This window comes from Metopolophium dirhodum, chromosome 3 (assembly GCF_019925205.1).
Source record: "Metopolophium dirhodum isolate CAU chromosome 3, ASM1992520v1, whole genome shotgun sequence".
Classification (NCBI taxonomy): Eukaryota; Metazoa; Arthropoda; class Insecta; order Hemiptera; family Aphididae; genus Metopolophium; species Metopolophium dirhodum.
Genome location: NC_083562.1, coordinates 1,061,545 through 1,088,643, shown reverse-complemented (window position 1 = coordinate 1,088,643; position 27,099 = coordinate 1,061,545). Strand labels below are relative to the sequence as shown.

General features: G+C 28.8%; 1 protein-coding gene across 1 annotated transcript; it reads right to left on the bottom strand.

Annotated features, from left to right (window-relative positions):
- Positions 1 to 9,811: 9,811 nt before the first annotated feature.
- LOC132941360 (tyrosine-protein phosphatase non-receptor type 21) lies at positions 9,812 to 26,642 on the bottom strand. Its single transcript, XM_061009386.1, has 23 exons — positions 26,304 to 26,642; positions 25,828 to 26,017; positions 25,588 to 25,757; positions 19,526 to 19,623; positions 19,359 to 19,429; positions 19,053 to 19,211; positions 18,871 to 18,956; positions 18,666 to 18,798; positions 18,482 to 18,571; positions 18,233 to 18,408; positions 17,983 to 18,124; positions 14,510 to 14,583; positions 14,283 to 14,418; positions 14,049 to 14,195; positions 13,850 to 13,979; positions 13,040 to 13,324; positions 12,738 to 12,943; positions 12,515 to 12,639; positions 12,362 to 12,455; positions 12,082 to 12,282; positions 11,840 to 11,999; positions 11,007 to 11,170; positions 9,812 to 10,792 (listed from the first exon to the last, which is right to left on the bottom strand). The coding sequence occupies exons 2-23, from the start codon at positions 26,002 to 26,004 to the stop codon at positions 10,664 to 10,666; spliced, it is 3,153 nt and encodes a 1,050-aa protein (XP_060865369.1). The 5' UTR covers positions 26,005 to 26,017; positions 26,304 to 26,642; the 3' UTR covers positions 9,812 to 10,663.
- Positions 26,643 to 27,099: the final 457 nt, after the last annotated feature.

The window sequence follows — 27,099 nt, the reverse complement described above, 5'->3', positions numbered from 1 at the left end:
AAGGGAAACAAAGTTGTCTTGTTATAATATAAACTAATCCTTCGTTATAAAGTTTGGATTTTACTTACGCAGAATAAAATGAATTAATGATGACATTCTATAACTATTCCGTACATTACGAAACTTAACCAATGCATAATAAGCACTTAAAAGTGAAAATACTTTCCCATACCTAACCCAACTAAAAACTGGTCTAGTTTGATCAATATGTTCTTGTGACGTGATGTTGGTGTATAATATTATAATTGTTTACCTGTCAAAATAAAAGTAAAATTAAAAGTGTCAAACTAGGTACAGAATATTTATGGGTTTTATATTATATTTGTATATAAAAATATGGTATAACGCTAATTTAACAATAATATTACTAACTATAGTTGGTATTATATCACGCAAAGCGTTAAACATGTTTAATTATGTTCACTGCAAGTTAACACATGCCAACTAATCTTTGGTGAGCTATTAGACACCTAGTACTTGCTACACTTGTCTACTATAAAATGGTAATTTTATTTAGAGAATAACTCTGTATATTTATGTAAGTCAATTACCAAGTTCAAAATCCAATAATTTTAATTTTTTAAAAACAATAATAATAAACCGATCAAATTCATTGTGCATGGATGATATTAAAAAAACGGTTTTTTATTTTGCATAATTTTTTCGTAGCATTTTCTGAAAATTATGATATTATATAATAAATAAACAGGAATGACTGGCATTTTATAAAGACTGCATAGTAGATGCTACTTAACTATGATATTTTAAGTGTAAACGGTACATACATGAGAGGTATGTTTACGGAAAACATTATAATAGCCACCCATTAATATTTGACAATTTTCATTAAAACATGAATACTTATAAACGCAAAACCGTCATGCTGCAATTATAATTTTTAATTCTAAATAATGCCATCATGTTTGCCAAAATAAAATGTATTAAAAAATTATGGCAGTCAATATTTTTCACCATTAATGGTAACATAATATTATATTTTAGTATATGCAATCACGATTAAGGGGGCAAAGAGCAAAAGGACATTTCCCCTAGCTTTTTCATACTTATAATATATGTTGTTTTTTTTTTTTAAATTGTTAAATAAACACCAAGTTATTATTAGAAATAATTATATAGATAGGTATTGCAACAATGCACGGATGTAATAGTAAATATTATTAAGATACATAATTTTACCTGTAACAGTATAAATCAGGAAAATGTCATTTTTAACGTAGAGCAGTTTAAATTATGTCTTTATCTCATCGTTGTGTGGTGACCTGTTTCAAAACGGATTCTAGTCAGTATTTATTTTACCACCATCGACGTTGTCAAACTTCTATAATTTTTTATCGACTCGCGATTGTCTTTGATGTTTGCATTCGCGACACGGTCTAAGAATTGGCTTAATTCCAACACGGTCCAATTCGCTTGGATCTGATGTTTTAGCGGTATCGAAGAAGGCTCCCACGGCAGCCAGCTATATACGGTTTGAACCTATATAACACGAAAAACGAGCAAAATATTTTTACCGTGAACCAAACGACGGTCCGATGTCGACGGATTAAAATAATGGAGAGAAAATGTTCGGTTATAATATTATTGTACGATGATAAAATAGAACTAGTGCAGTGTATAGGTGGGGGTAGTGCGTATTTGAAGCTCCGCCAAGGGTAGAGAGAGAGTGATTTAAATTGTTTGACACAACGATAATATAAAGGGCTCTTATAATCGACGAGAGACACATTAATCAGCTTCTTGCATTTTTTTTTAAGTGTAGGTAATAACTATAATATTCATTTTTACTTTATGTAATTTTTTCCAACTTTCGAGAAAATGCAAGTGCATACTTGATTGCTATAATAATTGTAAAATGTTTGTATATATATTACAAAATTGTTTACCTGCATCCCGCAATAACCATAAAAAAAATAGTGTAATAATAAGTTAAAACAGTCAGCCATCACGTAGGTACCATTTAATGGTAATAACTTACTAATAACGTATAATAAATTGTCGAATTGCCTAATAATACCAAAAATAACATTTCGGCAGCGAAATTAATTATAATATGAAATTGACAAAAAGTGACAAAAAGTGACAAAAAGTTGGTACACTTCAGCCATTAAGAGCACCAATAGATATTTGTAAAACGAAATAATTGTGTTAGAAGAAGCTAAATACTGTGCAAATTGATTACAAGAAGCGAGTTTTGATTGGCGTGGCGTATACGTTTACAGGCGACTGTACAATACATATTATACGATGTATTTTTTTTTATTTTTTAATTCACTCAATTATGGGGGAGGGTCAAGTTAGTATGTACCATTGCTTACACTCACTCACAACCCACGCCACCGTGGCCACTGCGAGTCGTCGTTGTTATCCAACAAATCAAAAACACTTATATAGTCTTCGAACTCCACTTAACTGATGATCACTGCACATCCCAATAATATAGTGGCCGTATCACTATGCCCTGTAACATCTAGCCGTTCAGTCTGGGCGCATTCCTTTCGTAATATATATATATCGATAAATTTCAAATTTATAATTGTATGCGTATAATGTTTTTTTTTTTATTCAAATAGTTATGTTCGAAAATTATTCGATTACGTCATATTTATTTGAATAAATATTTAAATAAAAAGTTGCCCGATATTACATCGGAAATTTGTAATGATTGTCAGCGAAAAAAAAATTAAATTATAATCAAACACACCGATAAGTATAGTGTGCGGGGGGACTTAAATCCCTTTATTGTTATAGTCTTTGCGGTTATAGATCGAATGACATACTTTGCGATTCCAGCCCGTATATTGAAAGTTTTGCCCGAACAATGTGGCTCGCATGGTAAGATTATATTGTCGATGCCATAAATCATGCTGATAAAATAAAAACAATTTATCATTATAAGTCAAGTATCAATACCGAAATTTTCATTTTAAAATTTAAACCCTTAATCCCGCTATGCGTCGTTAAATCCAGGGTTTCAGTAGCAAGAGAAATAAAATATAATATTGAGTATTTACGTTCTTAATAAATACATATTATTATTTTTAAAAATTAGTATCTCAATGCCAAGCGAATATATGAATATTGTACATTAATTAACTTATACATGTAAACGTGATGAATTTATAACGATATGAATTCCTTATTCCATACACCTAGAGTTAAGCAATAGGTACCTACGTATCGGCGATTGCAAATACCCATCTATAACAATAATATAATAAAATATTATGTGTTCGCATCAAAACAAAAAAAAAATATAACAAATAATTACATCATATTATTTTAAAAAAAAGAAACCCATTTTCAAATTTATATATTTTCTGCATTAAGTAAGTAACTATTTAATTTATACGGACGTCGTACCCGGATATTGTTGTCTTCGTCTTACTAACGCACAATATACTAAAATGTCATCCAGCAGTTCCAATTTTGTATAATTAGCAATAGTATATTAGAAATTAGAATGAATTAACCTATTATCAAACTTAAATGTAAAAACATTATCTGTGTTCTTTAGTTGGTTTTTTATGATATTTTAATTTCTAAGTAAATTAGGAGCATTTGAAAATATTAATAATTGACATAGGTACTCATAACTCACTTAGAAATCAAAATATCGTAAAAAACCAACTAGAGAACACAGATAATGTATCTAAGTTTGATATTCTGTCAATTAGTAAGACGGAAACAACACGTGGTACAACGTAGTCCTCTTGACATTATAAAATTAAAGAATTTATTCTAAGAAATCTATAATTACTTAAAAATAGTTTAAAAGCTATTTTAGGGATATCATTATTTGCTTATGAGTTATAACAGTTAAATTTAAATATTATTATCAAACTACAAACGCGAATATTTGTTTTTGGCTTCAAACTTCTTATAACCGCACAATTATTGACAATATTTTCAAACATGAGTTATTGCAAATTTATAACATTCAAATATTAATATTGCAAAAGCGATATTTTTATGCGATTCAGTGAGTTAATATTTACCTATCAATAATTCCAAGGTGACACTTTACTAACTGGTTGACGTTCGCGTTGTGGTATGTGGTCGGCCCAGTAATTATTATTTCGGTACCTATTTAATTATGTCACACTGCGAACGATTGTTGATATTGTATTGTTTAACTACTTTGCGCAACATCTGCAAAGAACCCGCCGGAGTTATTATTTTGGAATTCAACTCGAAACGTAATTAATTAAATGTTATAAATGTTATTGTGTATTTTGTGTTTACATTCACGCTTTGCCGGATCACAATATAATGTTTTCCGTCTAATTCATAGAAGTCAAACAATGAAATGTAAAATTTAATATAAAACATCATGCAGGCGAATAGAACATCGACATCTTAAGTCCAACAATATTATTCACTACATAGTAGGTAGGTACTAACAACGAGTTAATTAATGTTTTTTCTTTCTGCGTATTACTATATATTTAATTTTACAGTCAATCATATTATAACATTATCTATTCAAGAAAAAATAAGAAAATATTTTTCTTAACTTAAAATTTAAATATATTTAGAATAATTCTGAATTTTCAAATAGACATATAAACAGAGACGGTCGCAGAAAACATTTCCGGTCGAGAAATTCACTTCGTCCAGCCCATATTTTTTCACAAAATCTTCAGGTGGTCCGTACACGGAAATTTGATGGTGGGCAGTAAGTTAATTATTATCATGGAAGCTTTAAACCTCTCAATGCTTATCGAAGTAGGACATATTAAATTTTTGAAAATTAACATGTAAATAACCTTAACCGTTGTAAAATACATTAAATCAATAAAAAACTTAAGTTCAAACTTAAAACAGTAAGTGGACAGAAACTGTACTAGATGTTTTAGAAAAATAAAATTATACATAAAGTTGCGTAGATTTGTTTTGAGTATAATATATATATATAAAATACAACTTACATAGGTAGGTACCTATTTTTTTTATTCAATATAAAATCAAAATTTCTAATTTTAATACCAAACATTTTATACAAACATTATATTATTCAAAAAAACAATTCTTGTGAGCCCATAAGGCATATTATATTATTTCCTTTAATTTTTAAAAAAATTTACCAACCTACGCATATTTAACACGATATGGATATTATTCATTATTTTAATGCACTTTCATTCAAATAAGGATGTAATATTATTGTCAATGTTGCAGTTGTGCAAAAGTAATAATCTGAAAAACTCTCATCAAACGAAAATAATTATGTGCACAATATCTGTTGGACGCGGAATAATATTATAAAACAATAAACACATTATTGTACAGGAGCACGGTGAAAACTGTCGAGTTAAAAATATGTAAAATATGATAGTATATTACTCAACGTTAAAAATAATATTATGGTCATATTATATGTATTGACGCACTACATAATATAATATATGTCTACAGACACTCGAAAAGAGCGTAGGTGGTTACATGCAATCTGGTCCCGTGAATTATTGTAGATATACCCATCATAGACCGTAGACGTTTCTTAGGAACAATTTATGAAAACGTGAAGCGGACGGATACAAGAAACTTTATGCACAACAAGAATATTATTAAAGTTTACGGTGGGTTTTCGCCTTAATTATTAAACAACTACAAACTCTTTAGGCGCTAATGCGTCAAATAAGTCGTTTATGCCTCTAAACCCAACGTAATACGTATTTAATCTGTTTGTTACATGTGCCATAAGTCATGACGTCAAGAAACAGTTGAAAAAAATGTCCAAAGTATTCTAACGAACCAAACAACCGAGAATAGCAAGGTTAATATACGGTCCACTACTAAAAATGGCAAAAAGTAATAATTGTTGAGATATATCAAACCACAGTTTCATCAAACCTCTATTGAGTCTGCCTCCCTATATTTAGGAACACGAACCTCTATACCCTTGTGTATCGTTGTTCATCGACTTAAGTAGTAGATAGGTATAATATTGTGTACCTACGTATAACACGAACTACTACAATAGCGACGATCATAGTGTTACCTACATAGACTATAATAATAATATAACAATTATATAAATATGAATATAATGATAGAATGTGTTTGGAAATTTTTTTTTCAACCGAGTGATAGCCGTTTTGATATGGGATTTATTTTTTGTAGCTTCTCAATTTTAACTTCAATACATTTAATTTGTTTTTTCAACGACGAAATTATTATTAACTTTTGAATTCTGAATCATTGGACTCTAGTGACTTCTACAAAGACTGTGACTCCAATTCTTCCAATAAGAACATACAAAAAAGAATTTATTTAAAGAAATATTTGAAAAGTGTCCATAATATTGACAGTGAATTATAGTGAATTTTTCAAATTCAAACAATTGTTTAGTTCATATAAACTGAGTTTTGGCATTTCAACTGAAGTGTTGTGTGATTTTGTCACACACATTTGAAGATTGTCCTTATCTTGTGCAATAAATTTGTTTTTTTCCATCTTTCTAAAAACAATAAGCAACTATTTTGTACAATTGTACATTTTACTCATGCAATTTAACATTAGACTACTTCTTATTGGAGCAATTATTTTCTGATCCAATGATCCCAAACCCAATCCAATGAATCGACTTTTAAGTATTTAATTCAAGCTCATCTCCTATTAAGGAGGTTTGGTGCAAAATTCACAACAGTAAAAATGTTTGAGCACTATTTACACAAATGTTATATTGTATTGACTTAAACTATTAAAACTGTTTTACATTTTATACGTAACTCAGATCGAAGTTATAACTAATAAGTACAATAAATATATTGTTGTTATTAATATTATAAATACTTATTTTTTTTATAATCAAGTTAAGCTTTAGAAATGTCTTGGCCCTCCAGATGTCTCTGGACCATATCTTAATTGGACGGTTTTTAAGAGAAATCGTTACTTTTCAGGAAACACAAAAAACATTATAATTTTGTACATTTTTAATGTTTTTAAATTTTGTATTCATAATCATGTTTAATATATAGGTGTATAATGTATATATATATAAATTATAAGTGTTTAGTTATTTTACTATTAAATATATTATTTTAGTATTTATTTATTTTCTTCAAATTATAATGACTTATGAACTATTGCATATTATACCTGTTTGACTTGAGCCCTTTCGCATTATGACTTAAGACCTATTGCATGTAATTTTATAAGACTTATGCCCTTTGTTGTTAAAATAGGTTATAATTAATGACTTAGGCCTTTCCCTTAAAAAAAATTCTGTATAATGGCTTATTACCAGAGGCATTCTATTTTATCTCGTAAACCAAATCTCACATGGCATCTACAGTGGTACCATTCAGCGCGGCTTGAAATTGCACAAAAATAAATAAATTACCTATTTATATAAATCGTTCTTAAGCTGTTCTTAAACCGCTTTGTTCATCGCCATAGAAACGAATAAAATTAAATAAAAAAGATTCCCTCGTCCGCTCATAATCGTTTTTTATCGAATGCAATCATTGCATTCAAATCGAATACAGTAAAATTACACTATCCTGTCCGAGGCCCGAAGGGACGATGGACAAACATCCACCACTGAAATGCGCTTACCTACTTTTGTTAATCTGTTTCCCCAATACACACGACTAAAACAGCCATTCTCATGGCCAGCATCATAGGCGGATATTGGGGGGGGGGCTTAAGACCCCTGAATGTAACAAACCACACCATATGTCAAGATAAATTGTTTATTTTAATATACCTATATATACTTGGTGCCTCTGCTAGAATAAAGTAGGAGTACTGAGTAGCCACTAGTTAGTAGGTTGAAGCGTTTAAAAATGTATGTTTACGCTAATGGATAAGACAAAAATGTATGTTTACGCTAATGGATAAGACAAAAATGTTAAGCCCCCACGGATGTGACCGCCTATGGCCAGCATATATTATCATATGGAAGGAGACACGAGACTTTTGACAGATATATGGATTCTGCCGATAGAAAATAACACCATTATAACCATCGAAACGAGAGTAGTTGGGCTTGCCTAACCAAAGGGCCGTCACCCAATAAGAAACCAGAATACAGCAGTGAACGGGTATATATATATATATGTATGTGCATTCCCCAATGTACTTTCACCAAATGCTTCATATACAAAACCTACATCCACCCTATAGCCACATATGCTTCTCTCATCTGGGCCTCCAACTTATCAGCTGGTAGCTGGTCTAAGCTTGAAAGTCTTCAATCAACCTCTCTCCGGCAAATGTCTGGTCAACCATGGTTCGTCAATAACAAGGCAATCTGTCACTCTACCAACACCCTACCTATCATGGACCATATAAACCAACTCACTAACTCCGTCAAAACCCAAATTATTCACTCTCCACACAATCATATCTCAGACACCAGCAGAAGAAGAGCGTCCTCTCAACATTTCATAAAACGACCAATCAACTTCTAACTTTTCGCCATCATTCGTATGCCCTGGAGCACAACTCATACTAAACTCATCCCGTAAATCATTCACACTGGCAGAAGCGTTAGCTTGACACAGTGAAAAACAATTAAAGCAAAGTCAAGTAAGTCAATGTACTTCACTTCAACTCAAACAGTCAATATCTCCTAGCAAGAACGTAACGAAGCTTGAAGAAATCGAATAAACATCGGCCGAATCCGTATCCAGTGAACCCCGGCCAACGTCGATCTGCGAAGGTGAACAGTCTGTTGTGGAAGCGACAGCTATGAAGTGCTCCAACGAGCTCAACTGCCGAACTATAGCAAGACCGCCGACAACGTAGACCACACCGGCAACGAATTACGGGTTGCCTATACCATACGACTGACGGCGTGTATCTTGTTTAGCACCGCTCAGGGCCAATCGACTATCAGGCATTGTCTCACCCACAGACACCTGACGAACGTCCTCGAAGTGCTAACAAAATCGCGTAAGTACGGGCAACGCCGTAATAGTTTACCAAGACGCGCGGGGACACCGCCTCCAACGACGTCGAAGCTGAACCCATCCCGGCCGACGGCTAATACCGTCGGGAAGTACACGAAAATTGTCCTTTTCAGGAAAACCAACTATATACATAATAGACCTCTAAGCGCGCCTGTTACGGCCACGCTCGTCGAACGAAACCCATAGAGCGGACGCCACTTTTTTAAGCGGGCCCGAGTGTTCAAGTCTCTTCCCCATCCCATAAATTGTATCTAACCTGGTAATAAAAAAACATTCATATTCTTGTACGGGGGTGCCGATGGCCGGCTGGCCTTCGGAACCCTGCTCCCACCTGTTGTAAAATATATAATTCATTCATACACCTAATGGAAATAAACACGTACATTTTATACTGAAATAAAATAAGAGTTATCCATTTGTACGCAACGGTGCCTCGTAGAGTACGTGAACCGTTTCATAGGTATTTACTATGATGACATAACCACATATCGAATATTTTATAGTTTTACAGTTTCTTAACAGCATATTTTGTCTCTATGCTGAACAACTTGTCTATTCTATTTTCGTATACTTACTGAACAAATGTTTATTTATATTTATTAAAATATTCTGGTTTAGTACAAAATGTTGCATATATAATAGTTATATAGTACCCATACTAATTGCAGGCGGTCTCTAATGATGACAGACCTGCCTGACTTATTGTGCGGGCTTACTTTGAGGACATCCCGAACCTTAGCCCCAAAAGCCCCCCTTAAGCTTATAATGGTGAACCGACATTCAGCAACCAGCCCTAATTTGTTACAAGCTAATGGTCGTGTTGGATGGTGAACTGCTCGACTACACTACATTTAAATGTTGTAAAACCTTGGTTATTGTTGAGTAATGTTACAAAAATCATCATTTATTTGTATAAAATATTATGCTGTTAACAAAGTTAAATAATTATAACAAATGTATAGTATCGACAAATCAACATTTAACAATAATTAAATTATTAATACCGAAATAGTAGTAAAATAGAAAAAAATTTGTTCTTAAAAAATAAAATTAATGTTTTTTTTTTTCAATAATATAACTGACCACTAGGGGCGTACATAATCATGGCCGGCATCATGATAAATGCATGTTACTGTTACATAACATATATAAATAATAAATAATATATAATACTTCATTTAAAGATAATTATAAATACATAGTGCATGTTAAGTTGTAAACAATAATTTATAATTAAATTAAACTAATATCTTAACATTTGTAAGGATTTAATACTTGATTTATGCCCTTAAGACATTGACTTATAAAATTAAGAATTATATTCTTATTTCTTAGTATACTGAAATTAAACAATAATAATATGTAATACTAAGTTAATGTAGCAAACATTTTTTGTAAAATAAAACAAGTACATTACTACTGTTAAAGGAATAAAATATTTGTTAATGAACTAAATTCATTCTAAAAAAAAAATTACTGACATCAATAAAAATAAATATAAATATAATATTTGTATTTATTTTTAATATTGATTGTATTATTTGCACTATTATAAAATACTGTAAAATGTTTTGTTCTTTTATGGATGTCATTTTCTATTTCTATTTGGGTACACACACATACACACACACAAACTTATATATTTAATCAATATTTAACATGTTGACCCTGTATTGTTTACTGGTATTTTGAGCATAACAATCATACTGTACTCATAGTTTTGACTAAATGAGACGTGAATTTTTCAAATAGTAAATGAGCAATGAATGTACAAATTTGTATTGAGCAACTGTTTCCACAAACAACATGCGTTGGTGTCGAGCCAGTAATATGGTTTTAGGTATGTCCAATTCCTAAAAAAACACATTAATTAATAATTATTTTATCATAGTACAATAAATTAGGATATAATATAATCTGATTTTATTAGTTATTGACATTTCCAATTAAGTTTTTTAAATAAAATATTAATCTACAAATTTTTATTTTCATTATCGCTTACATAAGAAAATAAGAAAATATAAGGTATATTAATTATATTATCTCAATTTCAAAATTAACTCATACCTGATTGTGATCTAGTGTGTATAGTAGAAGATCAGTTAATACTGTAAGGCCAGTTCTACCCACTCCTGTACTGCAATGGACAAGAATCGGTGGATTACGATTTTGTCCAGTTGGTATTTCTGTGATTGTGTGTTCACGCACTGAACTCATTTCTTCCAAGAAACCTATTGACAACAAATACATTTAGTTATTTGAACTATGTATGCTACTCAAAAAACTAGATTTAGGAGACCAAACCTCCCACTTGAAAAACCATGAGATGAGGCGCACAGTTAGACAGCCACAAGCTGCGGACACATCTGTTGCTCTCCTCCTTTACCCTTGTAATATTGGAATTATTAATGTTTTTTTAAATTTTTTTTGGAAAACACAGGTAATATTTTGAACCATGCCCCATTACATTATAAGTTGTGTAACATGTAAAATTATGCTTTCATACAAAGTATGTATGCCGTGTATGTACTTGTCTTCATCTACATTTTATTATTCACTTTGTGTAAAATTAAATTAAAAACAATACTGAATTAATACAGTGAACAGAATATATATTGTATATTCAAAATTGTATTATTATGTCATACTAATTTATCCAGTACATCAAATGAAATAACAATTAACAATGGAATGTTAAATTTAATGATTTACACAAATAAGTAATGAAAACGCAAATAATTCCTATACTATGTGGTTTAAAGTAACAACAAAACTGACCATGCATAGATTGTGGACTTTTAATTTTGTAACTAATTTAATTGTTTAGGGATGTTCCTTTCTAAACAAAGTATAGTCTCCTTATTCTAGTTTTCTTGATTCTACTAATGACTATCACTAACCAAGAAAATGTGAAACATCTGTCGGACAATCCTGCTCTACCCATTGATCATACCGTAAATGCCAGACACTTCTTGATCTTCTAGATGAGTTGTGTTGCAATTTTAATTTACTAGTGACACAATGACCAGTCTCCTGTGTAAATTGTAACCACACATGATACTAAAATAAAAGTTGATAAAATTAACCAGTTGCAACATTAAGTATTAATAATTAATAAGGTTGAAAAAAACAATACACTTACCTCCCCAAATTGTACAGAATGATCAGCAACTGTTGGAAAGTATTTTCCATAATTTTCATCTATAGAATTGATTTTAGGTAGGGACAAATCAAGGACAAGGTGTACTCCAGCCTCCCATACCATTTGCCAAAAATGATTCACCGTACTTGGCAATGGTGTCTGTGTAGCTATGTAAAATCTCTGTTCGTTTCCCACTGATGCCTGATAACATAAACATTCAAAATTTAAAAATTAATGATTTAACTGATAATTGTTAAAAATACAAAATAATCTAACTCACGGTAATATGAGATGCATTGATATATCCAAATCGATTTTCTTTACTCGGTGATAGACGGACACGATTTTCTTCATAAGGTAGAATATCCTTGTGTCTATGTAAATATGTTTATGAATAAGTAATCAACAAAAAAAAAATAAGCAAAATAAATACCTATTCCTTGAATAATTTTCTAATACAAAAGCTGTAGAAAATTCTGCATTTGGTTTAACTTTTGTAATTTTATCAAATTCATGAAATAACTGTGTGTCTCCTAATTTATGCTCTAAGATTTGGCACTAAAATTTTAAAATACAAATTAGAATTGGTTGTAGTTGTAAAAATATAAATTAATTATAATCTACATTCTACATAGTACATAGTACATAGTACATACCATAGTGTCTTTAGAAATAGTTGAAGGTATAGGAAGTCGTGGAACAGTAGAATGACGTTTGTTAAATTCCTCCACACTTACGTCACCATTTCTGTTCAATGTTTTACTTTTCACTGCACCACTCAACAAACCTGCCCACTTTCGGCGATTTTTACTCCTTCCTTCTTTTTTTAATGTTCCGCTGCTACTACTTTGATTTGAAGAATCTAAAAATTAGTACAGGAAATAAGAAAGGTAAATTTTTATTTAATTAACATAAATATACACTATTGTCTACAATTTAATACTAATATTATATTTACCAAAGGACTGTTCTGCTGAATGAATAATTGACGTTGAAACTACTTGTGATGATACATTAGAACTACTGCTTATATCCAAAGTGTTGTTTTTTATTGGCATAACTTCGTGTTTTTGTTTTTCAACAGTAATTTCTTCCTTCACTGGCTGCACTTGATGAGGCACCTTACTAATAGGTGATTTGATCTCAGAAGCTACTTGTGCACCAGCTGCACGGCTTCGAACATCTTTAGAATTCCACGGCAACGGTACGTTTTCATAAATAGGTTCAGTACATTTACCTAGAACTATTAAATTATCGACAAATTAGAAATTCTTGATCGTGCTTTTGAAGTTTGGAGTTGGTAGTAAGAAAAATGTATTATTAACTGAAAATCCAGAATATTAATGTAATTTTCTGGTAAATATCATAAGATAATTTTATTCAAAATGTTATCATTATCGTTTATGTTGTAATTTAAGTCTTTAATAGTTTTAAATATACGGTTTATCCCAAATATTCTGTATCACACAATGTGACTTTTGGGACAAAATAAATATAATGTTGAATATATTATGTGATCAACTGTCATTATATTTATTATTTACTGAGTGAAAAATTCCAACAATGATTGATTTATTTTGGTCATTTTTAACTTTATTTCATTCAATTATATGAAAATAAATAACCTTTTCAAAAACAACTATGAAGTAATAATTTTATATTATTAAATGAGAACATTTTATTGTATATTACTACTGGATTTTATGTTATTAAAAATTATACCTAGATATCCTGTTGTGGTTAGTTATTTTATAGAGTAAAAACTTACCTGCACTGCAATTATGTGGCCTTTCATTTACAATCATACTAGTTATTGGTTGATTTAAAATAGGACCATGTTGACCCATATAGTACATCATATTGTTTCCATTAAAACCCGTGCGAAATTCATCTAAATTCTTTAAGAAAAATAGATAAGTGATAACTATTTACTGAACCAAAGCAGTTTTTAAAGAAAAAAAATAAACCTTTTTTGGTTCAAGCAACGCGTTTAAATTTGTGTAAGTCCTGTGTGTATCGGAATTTGTCAACATATGAGAAGCGTTGTAACGATTTGGGACAATCTGGCAATTATGACCTCTAGATGACAAAAGATCAGGACTTGAACCACTTACCTAGAAAGTAATAAATATATATTAATCTAAATAATAATAAATATATATTATTAAAAAACTAAAGGAGTAAATTAAATAAAAACTTACTAGATTTTGAGTGTACCCTAATGGACACGCTCTTGCTAAATCAGGTGTGCTATAACTAATTGGATAAGGCGGCGGTGGTTTGAATATTTGTATGTATTCAGTGTCCTGAACTGAAATATCTAATTCTGATGTTTTTCTGAAAATATTTCAATGAATACCAGTATTATAATACCATTATTATGCTTTTATGAAGTGTGACACGACTAATAATAATTATAGGTACACACCCATGAATGGGATGAACAGGTGATACTATGTTCACTTGAGTGACATCAGGAAATTGCTTATAATCATTGTTGTACTAAAAAAAATAAAAAAAATAATAATAATTAATCACATAGATACATATGAAAATCAAAATTTTAGTATATTTCATATGGCACTAATTATAATATGTATCCTTGCAAGCATATAAATTAAATATTACTACTAATTAACTACATTAATGATAACTTTGGGAAGTTTTTCAATAAAAGTCCTAAAATATTTTTAAAAAAAACATTCTGATAAAATAATTTTGTACTTGAATATTATCTTTGTAAAAATATATAAAATTAGTTAAAAAATTAAGGATTATACTTTTTAAGGTAATACTTGTCTCATAGGTTTCTGTTAATATATTTTAATTTATAATTTAAAACTTGACTGGTGTATTTATTTTGTATCAATTTAAAAAACCCACAAGTTAGTTTCATTATAAGAATAACCTACCCCGTGGTATACCTATAACTTAAGAACGAGAAATTAATTAATATGTTATGTTTGATCAAAAAGTTAAGCATGCTTATTGTAAGCAAAATATAGAATCAAATTTATTTTATATTATTATTATAATACTATAGACTATAGACTTATTATTTATGATTATACTATTGAATCCATTATGATAAAATGATAACTGTAATCAAAAATGCCTGTCTGATTAGAATAGTTAGATGGTTAAATTACTTAAGAGAATGAAAAATAGCAATATACTACCTTATAATAACAAATATAAGTATTATAATTATTAATTTATGATCATGTATAGTAGCTTTAGTGATCTGATTAATAAATAATATGATAGATAGTATAAATTATAATTATTGGAACATTTCTTAATATATTTCAATTTGGCAAATAAAAAAACCTTTGACCTACAAGTTAACAATTCTTCGTATATCAAAAATGACTGACATTTTATGACTACACTAATTGAAACATAGAATGTATTATTATTATTAGAAACAGCTAATGTAAAACAACACAAAAAATGTAGGATTGTTAATAAATATAAACTTTTATGTACAGGACCGGCACTACCAAAAATGAATGGGAGGAGGTATTATATATTGTGATTAAAAATGTATCGACTTAAAATATACAATTTTTCGACTCCAAATGCAAAAAAGCCAATAAGTGGGTGCCGCTCTGCTGTACATAGAGTATGTTACAGTGAGTCACTGTAATGGGTGGTGTTAAATTTGAATTCAATAATATAATATCATTATATACGAAAAATGATTCTGAGCAGAGACAGTTTGTCAGCTAAGGATATTTTATGTTATAATTAATATGACAGGTGCGCTATTTGGGGTATTGCAGGGTATACATTGGTGGCCCTATTTTTTGCCGTATCATATTTGCCTGCCTTAATTTCATGCTGGCGCCAAGGCCTGATGTATCAGTTAAATATTGAAATAATTAATATAAGATAGAAATATTTTATAAATAAAGAGATATACATAGATATACTCAGATATTTAAGATATAGAAAGAAAATGTATATTAATGAATAATAGTATTATACTTCTATCAGTGTTATCACTTAAAATATAAATTATTTTTCATCCCTAATAGTAATGTTAGAAATTACTCCAACATGGCCCTATTTTAAAACTGAAATGACGCCCCTGTAATACGGTAGCTGGTAAGTTAAATTATATTACTTGTATATAATTAATTTAGAAGTTTCAAGTACCCACAAATAATATTTTTAAATTACAACACAAAAATAAAATTGTTTTTCTTCGTTTAAATATCTTATTTCGTCCTAACTTGAATATCAAATAACTAAAAAAAAACTTTATATAATTTTTAGATTTTTTGGTTACAGTATGAACTACTTAAGTGGAACCTTATTTTCAATTTTCAATCCTTAGCAATAAAAATTAGACATTTTATACATTTTTAACTGCAAAATAATTTGTACATTTTCACAAATATGATTGTACATATGATACATTTTGAAGAAATTTGAACTTTAAATGCTTATAAAATAAAGTCTTGCATACGTATTTTGAATATTTTTAAACTGTTATTGTAACAATATGTGGGGAGCCTTGAATTAAATTTTCTAACTTTTCAATCCAACAAATAAAATTGTATTGATATTTAAAGAAAGAAAAAATTATTTAATTTATGATGCCGTAAACAGCTCAAAACAAGTCAAAATATTTTGAATATTTTGTCAAGTATAGAAAATTATAAAACACAATGGTGTAAATTTCAAGCATCTATGGTTGTTCGTTTTTAATCTGATAAGAAAATCTCTCCATGAGAAATGGAGTGAATATCCAATTTTATAAAAAATGTAACGTCAAACGCTCATAAAAATTTAATTTGACTTTCCAGTACTTTTTATTTATAACAGTAGACAAACTTATGAGAAATCTTGTATTCAATTTTCAAATCAGACCATTTTTATAAATTTCTAAATCAAAATAATTTGGAAATTTTCGTGAGTTTTTGAACTATTGTAGATTTATGCTTATATTTTTTTTTATTTCCACTAAAAACAACTTACAAGGAAGAGCCTATTGTATTCCATTTCAAGTTTTTTAACCAAACAAAAATTGCATATGCCTATAAATAGTTCAACATGAGATAAATTATTTTGAAAATTTTTTAGTGATAGTAAAATGTATAGTTAAGTGTAGGTAATTATATAAACATAAAATACAAAATGCTCAACCACGGGAGCATGACGCATGCCGACCGAACTTGGCCAAAACATTGTGTAATAAAATTCTCTGCACGCCAAATGCCGATTTATATTCCTTGTTATGTTTTTCTTAATTTACACAATAATTGTGTGATAATTATTATAGTTATTTAGTTATTACTATAATTATTATAATTATATTAATGTTGATTATAATAATAATAATATTTATAAATTATAATCAATGATAATATTACATTTAGTAACATTACGATTATCACATAAATAAATAAAATAGTAGATATTTTTAAATTGAATTATTAAAAGCCTAATAAATAAAAGTTCAAAGTTTTTTTTTTTTTTTTATAGGGTAACCCGCGACAACATAGGCCATTGGGTGTGGTGTGGGGAGGGCACTGTGGGTTTTTTTATATTGGGTAGGTTGATACACGTGTGTTGTGTTTGGCAGAATTTCTAATGGGGCACCCGTAGGTTTCTGCCGTGCCCCGGGGTGGGGGGATAGCGGCACTTGTTCTCCGGACACCGTGACTGGCACGGAGAAAAATGCCGCCCAGTGGTCGAGGATCGAACTCGGACCGGCTGTGCCGAATCCGTCGCGTTAGACCGCTCGGCCACCTCGTCCCCCAGTTCAAAGTTTTAATGCAAGTTTAAATGTGTATTCACAAATACTGTTAGTCAGTCTTAGACATCTCCAACACAAAAAAATATAGGTAAATTTAATTTAATATGTCCAAATATTTTGTTGTACAATCTTACCTGATGAAGATTTATATTTTGATGACTTATAGAAGTTGTAGGAATTAAATTTGGAGTCGGATTGTAATAGTCTCCTTGCGAATATTTACGTTGAACCGCAGTTTCATAATCTGGGGCCAATCTGTATGATGGCAATTTAGATCTGTTAAAAATGTAAAAATAAACTTTATAACTCTATAATTTAAATCCGCTAGAAGATGTAATTATAAATTCTATAACAAAATCATCACTATAATTTTTCTTTACTTACATAGATTTGTGTCCATTTTTTTCCAATCGTGCTTTTTCACTTGCTTGTGAAGAGGACAAATCTAAACAAGATGTTGATTGAGCACGAACTCCATTAAAAGGAAATGAACCTCTTATCATGCCTGATTCTTTAGCATCAACGGTATCTAATTCTTCTCTACTGCTCTCTATATTATTCTAAAGTACAAATATATATATGATTGTTAATACATCAATTTATCTTATATATATAATATTTCAGACTGCTTACGTCAAAATGAGATTTTAAATTTTTTCTCATTATGTCAGCCTTGTTGTCACCGGTTTGATCAATTTTTTCATGTAGCCCATAAAACATGTGCTAAATTATAAACATATAATAACAATAATTAGTAAAAAACAACTTCACACAAATGAATGAACAATGATAGTTTTACTTAAAAATAATAGTTTACCTGCAAAACACACATGTTCCAAACATATTTAGCAGTTTCAACATCATTAAACTGAAACTGTATAAAATTCTCATGTTGTTCTTCTATGCTAAAATACCGTTTATGATTTATAACATTTGCTATATCCTCCCATCTAATAAAAATAACAGTAATGACATTTTATTATAATATTAAATATATATAAAAAAAAATGCTTAATACTCACTGGTGAAATATTGTATTTCTGTTTTGGTTTTGAATTGTTACACCTCTGAGACTAACTGCAAGAGTCACTTCAGTAGAATTATCATCCTAAATTACCATAAAATAATTTATATTAAAACATTAATCAAAATTAAACCATTACTGAATTCAAATAATATGAATAATAAATATTCTGTAATATACTTTAGCTAGAAATTTTTCCTGTCCATATCCTTCTAGTTGTTGTGCTGCAATAATATAATACTCTTCAGCAGTCCCTTGGGGTAAGCCTGCTAAAGCCAAATGTTGGCAGATAACAGCTTCTGTGAGACTTTCCAGACGCCCTTGTATTGCTATTAGTTGCTACATATTAACAAAACAAAATTTAATTAGTTTAACACAAGTAATAAATCCCAGAGCACTTTTAACATTTTTAATTTTAACTTGTTTTCTAGTAATATTAATTGACTAAGCAAATAAAAAATATCAATTTCTCAACTAAACTCGTACCTTTGGAAAAAGTTGAAAATCTTTGAGATATTCAGATGTATGTTTTTCTAAATCATGATCCCCAAACTCGGCTATGTATATTTAAAAAAAAAATGTATAAATTAAATTGTGTATATTACATTTGTAATTGTATGTGATTAATGTTTGTCTTGTATGTTTTAAACTACCTTGCATGCTATAACTAGCAAGTAATACTGCTTGATCAGCATCACACAGAATACGACCTTCAATAACATCCATTTTCAATTGAAGAAAAAAATGATACCTAAACATTATAGCCATGAAATAATTAAAAATGTAAGCATATATATTATACTTAATATAATAAATACTTATCAGTAAAATGATTTACTATGAGTTAACAACAGTAGACATACTGCATTTATAAAGATACATTTCTTAATTTCACACATAATATGCATATAAAATATTATATATTATGTATAAATACATTTTTGTTTTATAAATTTTCTTAAGCTAGACATTAAAATAAAATAAGTAAATACATATATTAATTACTAGGGCTTGGAATTCAATGCATTTACATCTTTTTTTTTAATGTCTTAAGTAGCTTTACTTGTAACCACAATATTTTTTGCACTTTTAGCAGATTTTATACCATTTGGGGCATTTATTACGTTTATTAATTATTGGAATATTTCTCGTATTAAATAAAAAAATTGACTTCATTGAAATATACACAATAACAGATACATAGTACCTACCTACTTTATAATACAAATAATTTTCATTTGAACTATATAATATAAGTAATCTACACTAAGACCTAACCTAACAAGGCTGAAATTTATCTTAATGTCACGCCAACCAATTAGCCAATTTCATTGTATACAACTTTTATTGGAGTATTAAAGGGTAGTATAGTACTACAGTGTAATACAAATATAATTTTTTACTCATCTTTTTATATTTATAAACGTTCCTACACAATTTTACATTGTAAATGCAGTTTTTCATATTTTAAGAGCATTTTTTAAAAAGTTTTTAGGTCATAAATGTATTTTTTGAAAAGGCATTTTTTTGATACTTTTAGAGCATTTAAATCAGAGCCCTAATAATTACTAACACGGCAAATTTTTATTCCACTTATTCATACTGCTCAGATAAAATATAATCAAAACAATAGTAATTAGACTATTGCAACTAGATGAACTATAAACTAACAACATATTGAAATAAACATTTATATTTCGTAAAAATTATTGAATAGGGAGAGTGGAACATGTTCGCCTACCTATGCCTACATCCATTTTAGATTATTGTTTTGTTTTTATTTAGAATTCACAAAATTACAAAATGAATATAGGTAATATAACTGATATAAAATTACAATAAATATCAGTTTAACATTGTTATAAACAAATTTGATTTATAGATCAAGTATTAAATCTGAGTGCTCTCCCAATCTGTCAGTCTCGCTATGTATGTATTGTAATCTAAATCAAAAATACTTATTGTACTTAATTTGTGTATAGATTGTAAATATATTTAAAGAAAAAAAAGAAAAATAGATAAAGTGCTGAGTTAATTATTAAGAAAAATTATTACTATCAATGCAACTTATAAAATATATATAGGTATTAGCCATTAGGTACCAGTATGTTAATAATAATAAAAACCATAAAGCATGATAATTAAGCAATTTAAAAATCTTGGGACTATTCAGTACAAAATTAGTTCATTAACACTTTTAAATGACACCATGAATTATTAACAGTCATGCTAAAGACCGAGACTAATATATGAGTGTTCCACGTTATGAAAAAAGGAAAACTAATTTACGCTTTCCACAAGACACAAGAATTGCTCTTAGCGTATAAACTTTACAAATTTGATTAAATTTGTAATATAATAATAGATATATTATAGTTTTATAAATATAATTTAAAGTGAAAATTTACAATTTCTAAATATCTAATGTAATCAACTTTTTTTTTATTATTATTTAATTATAAATTTATAATATATTTTTACTCTTTATACTTAATATATTATATACCTAACGTATATATTACGGGCAATGTACACATGCCCGGTAAATTTGTTCCTGTCCGGGCATTTTAACCACGAATATAAATAAATTATTTTTGGTACAGTATTTTCTTTATATCTATTATTACTAATAATTACATAATGTTGATGAAAAAAACAAAAAAAAATAGTTTTAATATTAATTATAAACTGAGGGATAGGCCGATACTACTTTTTACCCATAGCTGATATTCTGATATATGCTAACAATTACCGATATATTAGAAAACCAACATTTACGGTATAAGCCATGAACCGATACTACCAACCGATATCAGCTAAACCCGGTACCCAATGATAGAAATGTTTTGTAATTTTTCATTGATTTTACATTTATAAATTTATAATCAATGCCAATATGCTGATTGATTTGGTTGGTTTTATTTGGTATTATTTCAAATATTGGTGTAAAAAAAAAACCGATACCACCGATATCAAGTATTGGTTCTAGTATTGGCCCATCTCTAATTATAATTATATTTTAATACCTAATTATTATGTTCTGAATATTTTAAAACAAATATAATTATGATAATAATATCATTATAAACCTAATATTGATGGATGATCAATACACTTGCAAGCAGCTTTGTAAAATAAGTAAATGCAAATGCAGGAAAGCAGACAGACTTCACAATTCTAAATGCCACTATAATAAATAATGTACAAATAAATAAGTAACAATAAAATTCTAATTAATCTTAATATAATAAACGAAAAATGTATTTATTTATATCTAATGGTGTTGCTAGCCATCAATATTAGGTATATAATTAATAATTATTATCATTATTTTATTATTTGGTTTAAAATATTCAAAATAATAAATGAGTAATAATAAGTTAATAATTTTATTTTGGTTTTTCCATCAATATTATACCGGGTGATTCTTTTATCAAAGAATACTCATTATTTCAAAAAGTGTAGATTTTTTTGAAAATATTTTTTTACATAGTTTCAAGTCGCTTACAAAACAACTTTTTTATTAAATTTAAGTTTAGATGAGCGGAGTAGAGTGGTACAGGGTTACCCTGCGAAATGTTTGTCCACTTCACCGCTCATCAAAACTTTAAATATTTATAACTCATAAGCTACTCACCCCAAATTCGATTTTCATGTATCAAAATAAATACTAATAAAAATATTCTGCTTTGGAATATAAAATAAAAACCCTATGTTGTCATTAAAAAACATAAAAAATCTAAAAAATTATAAGGATAAAAAATATTTAAAAATATAATATTTTAGTAAAAACGTTGTTCTATAAGCGACTTGAAACTATGTAAAACAATATTTTCAAAAAAAATCTACACTTTTTGAAATAATGAGTGTTCTTTGATAAAAGAATCAACCGGTATAGTTATTATTTATTAGAAACAATAAATTTAATAAAAAATATTGCACAAAAAATAATTTGTTTTTATTTACTATTAAAATTGCCCAGGCAGGACCAAATTAATCAGGTAGCGTGTACATTGCACATAACATTTATATACATACTAAATATTGATTATTTACTTTCCAATTTCCATTCAAGCATTAAATTATAACGAAAATATATTTAAAAAATTATTTGTCAACTATTTATCCTATATAGGTACCAGTGAAATAAAAGTTATAACTCTATCTGATATTAATGTGAATTCTTTATGTTCAGATGGAATGATAAATTCAAATTTCAAAACTATTAATGCATATTTGATTATTAATTTGGATTTGAGTCTTAATTTAAAAATTAATTAGAGCTCATGGTATTAATTATCTTTACAGTGAGAAACATTTAATATTTTTAAAGTGCATGTTTAATAAATAACATTATAGATAATCTTATTATTTCAAGTGTATTGAACTACAACTTACAAGTACCTAAATATGAAATGGCTGTATATAAATACAAACAATTTTATCTGAATAATACAATATTTGTTGTACATTGTTGTTTATTTCTACTAAGTACTACCATAAAAGAATAACTATTAAAGAGCTTATAAATTATACATAAACTATAATATTGAATTATAAAAAACAATTAAAAAATATAAATTTTATTTATCGAACACAGATAAATAATACTTAGAATCAAAATATATTTAATAAAATTAGAGTTAATAATAGGCAAGGTGTAACTAAATAATCATTAAAATTAAAACTAATTAATTAAACTATGGCCAAGATTTTTTTTGATATGTAAAATGTTTTATTTAAATTTATATTTCAGACCATTTTTATCTATTTAATAACTTTCCTGCTTGTCTTTCATAAAATATCAATAGTTATTAAACATATATTAAGTTTAGTTTAAACTACCTAGTTTCTATTAATTTAATTTAAACTAAACATAAAAATTTTCAACTTTTCTACGGGTCCTAAAATATAATAAAATATTAGTAGTAGACTGCAGATTTGTATGCTATTGCATATTTATTCTGTTTTATCGTATATGTTAAGTGAGCACAGATTTTTTTCCAGCCTACTACATTAAAAATCCTGAGAATTCATTGATACCGATAAACAGGGCCGGATTGGTATGTATCGGCCCATCAAAATGTTCACTTCTACGCTGCCCATTTAAATATTCACTGTCCCAAAATTAAGTCTAAAATTATTACGAGCTGATAGATGACCAATCGTATTTTAAACATGATTTTTTTTTCACTCCCAGTCATACGACTGGCCTACCGAGATTTTCTCGGTAGCTCTCCTAACCAATCCGGCCCTGACGATATATAACAATATTCAAATTCAAAATGTTATCCCTACCTAATAATATAAATAAAATAAAGTCTAGATGGATAATGTAAATAGTTAATATTATGTTTAATGCGGTTTCAACACAAATGTACATCTATGTAATTGCACTAGTACCTCGACCAGTAACAAATAAAAAACAAACGACAAATCTATGTTTATGATAATATTGTTGGATCTGCTTTGCTCAGATAGTTTTAATGTCAAGCTATACCTATTTTATACTCTCTTTAAGTGAATGTTATCGTTTGATTTACTTTATAATTATTTTATGATTTCCATTTTGTATTCTTATTACTAACCAATAAAATATGTAATTCATCCTTAACAATAATAATAAAAATAACAAACACATATTATTATAATTTATGATCATTGACCATTAACCCTTTGATGAGAGAATTAAGAATATACAGCGTTACTCAGTGACGATTTGGAATGGAAAAAAAAAAATTTTAATTTCAGCGCATTGCCGTATATTTACATTTTGCTTTTATCACCATATTTTCAAGGCTAGGCAAGTTAATGATTTTTTTTAATATGCACCAATATCAAAAAGTTAAAAGTTAATTTAACTATAGGTTAACTCAGTTAAGTTAAAAGTTAATACACACTTTTTGTTAACTTTTTATTAAGTTAAAAAAAAGTTAATTTGTTTATACAACGCTAACGTACTTAATTTTTTTCCAACCCAAAACTAAATTATAGGATATAGTGTTAATACTTCATACAGTGTTTCGATATAAGTTAGATTTGAATGATATCAGTTTTAAACTTTAAACAATTTACGATACATATTTTTTGACATTAAAACGAAATAAACTGAAATAATGAAATATTATAAAATTAAAAACAAATTAATTAACTTAACTAACTTCTTTAAATGAAAAATAAACTCGTTAATTTCACGTTAATTAAGAAAGAAATTTAGTAAATTAATAGTTAAGTTAATGGATAGCCAAAAGTAACTAGTTAAGTTAAAGTTTAAATTAAATTAATTTTTTAGCTTAACTTTAACTTTTTAACTCGTTAATGCCCAGCCTTGCATATTTTAGCAATAATGTATAAATACGTCCTAAATGGGTTATGTTGTTCATAAGGTAAAACCCTATAAAATAAAAATAGAACATGGAAATTAAAACGTATATATGTATAATATGTCAATACTCACCAAAGGGTTAACACAGTACCTAAGCAATTTTTAATATATATTTTAAAATATAGACTGAGGATGTCATACACAATACAAATGAAAAAAAATTGTATGCTGTGTATTGATAGTTGAAAGTAATCCGGTTATAAAGAATAAAAATCCTTTTTAATTAGGTAACTACGGTCATACAGAGAGGATTTTCATACTATTATAGGTACAATTTAATTTTATACAATTTACAATATTGTATTAAAAATATGGAAATTACATACTAACCTAGTCATTTCGTCCTTTATAAAAGATACATTAGTAATAAAGTACATGACTCTCAAATACAGGCTAAAATGACTCGCGTATTTGTCCAATTGCCTTTTTAATGGTCGACTTAAATCAACCCATCGTGGATTTCTAGCTCGAGATATGTAACGCAACCCTAGGATCTCCGGCTATAAACAAATTAAAAACACATTGAAATCACAAAAATTTAATAATTTTAAGTAAAGTGCAAACAATAACCTGATGTAATCCGAGTCTTTGGCATACACTGTCTAGGCATTCTTGACCGACGCTTTCTGCCGATAGGGTACATTCTATGGATGTGCTGTCTAGGAGTTCAACACAAATCACATACAGAGATTTGGAGACGACATTGTACTGTCGACTCTTTTTTAGACGCAATAGTTTTAAAGGCATTGTAGTAGAGTTTCTGAAAACAAACATGATAACGGTCAATTTGTTGAGTGTTTGTCGATTGCAAACAGGAATCCAATGAGTAAAAATGATATCGAGTTGTATCACTTTTCCGCAGATTAGTCAACAAAAAACGCGTCCTCCACAGACAGCCGAGTGGCAAGGCACATGGCCAAATAACTATTTACTTAGTCATGGCACGGCACAGAAAGCCCCTTACACTGCTACCCGTCTGACAGGTGGCGGTGTCTGTGGTGTAAACCATTTCGTTAAAAAAACACGGACAATGTTATTGCACTCACCAGTGACGAACGATAGTGATGGCGGTCACCGTGCCTTTGCCGCCGAGTGCCCTAGAATGTTCCCGGGCGACGGTTATTGTTGCTGTACGCTCGACCTGTCTTTTCGCCGTCAGACGATTCGGGACAAGGCGCGCGACACATTACGAAAAATCCGTCCGGCGACCTCCAAGGTAGGGTACGGCTATCGGATGTGTCCAGCGGAAGATTTCGTCGGTTTAACGGTGCCGACGAAAGCACATCGCAGACGCCACAAATTAGAAAACTCACTGCCGCGGTTTGCCAATGGTAACGTAACGACACGACGTGAGTCTACTTGAGATCAACAATAAATATGATAACGTAATCATGGTTTATCACGTCCTTTCGCGACGAATCCACAGTTGAGTCCTCCCCCCCGGCCCAAAATCTCTAAAACAATACCAATAAATACCGTGCGACCAGCACAATAATACCGGGCGGCCGCGGCCGGTACGGTAATATTTAACCCGGTTGTTAATATGTTGTTGTTGTTGTTATTATTATTATTATTATTATTATTATTATTGTTATTATTACTATTATTATTACTACTACTATAACTATTATTATTATTATTATTATTATTATTATTATTATTACTACTACTATTATTATTATTATTATTATTATTATTATTATTATTATTATTATTATTATTATTATTATTACTACTACTATTATTATTATTATTATTATTATTATTATTACTACTATTACTATTATTATTACTACTAGTACTATTATTATTATTATTATTACCTACTATTTACTATTTTAC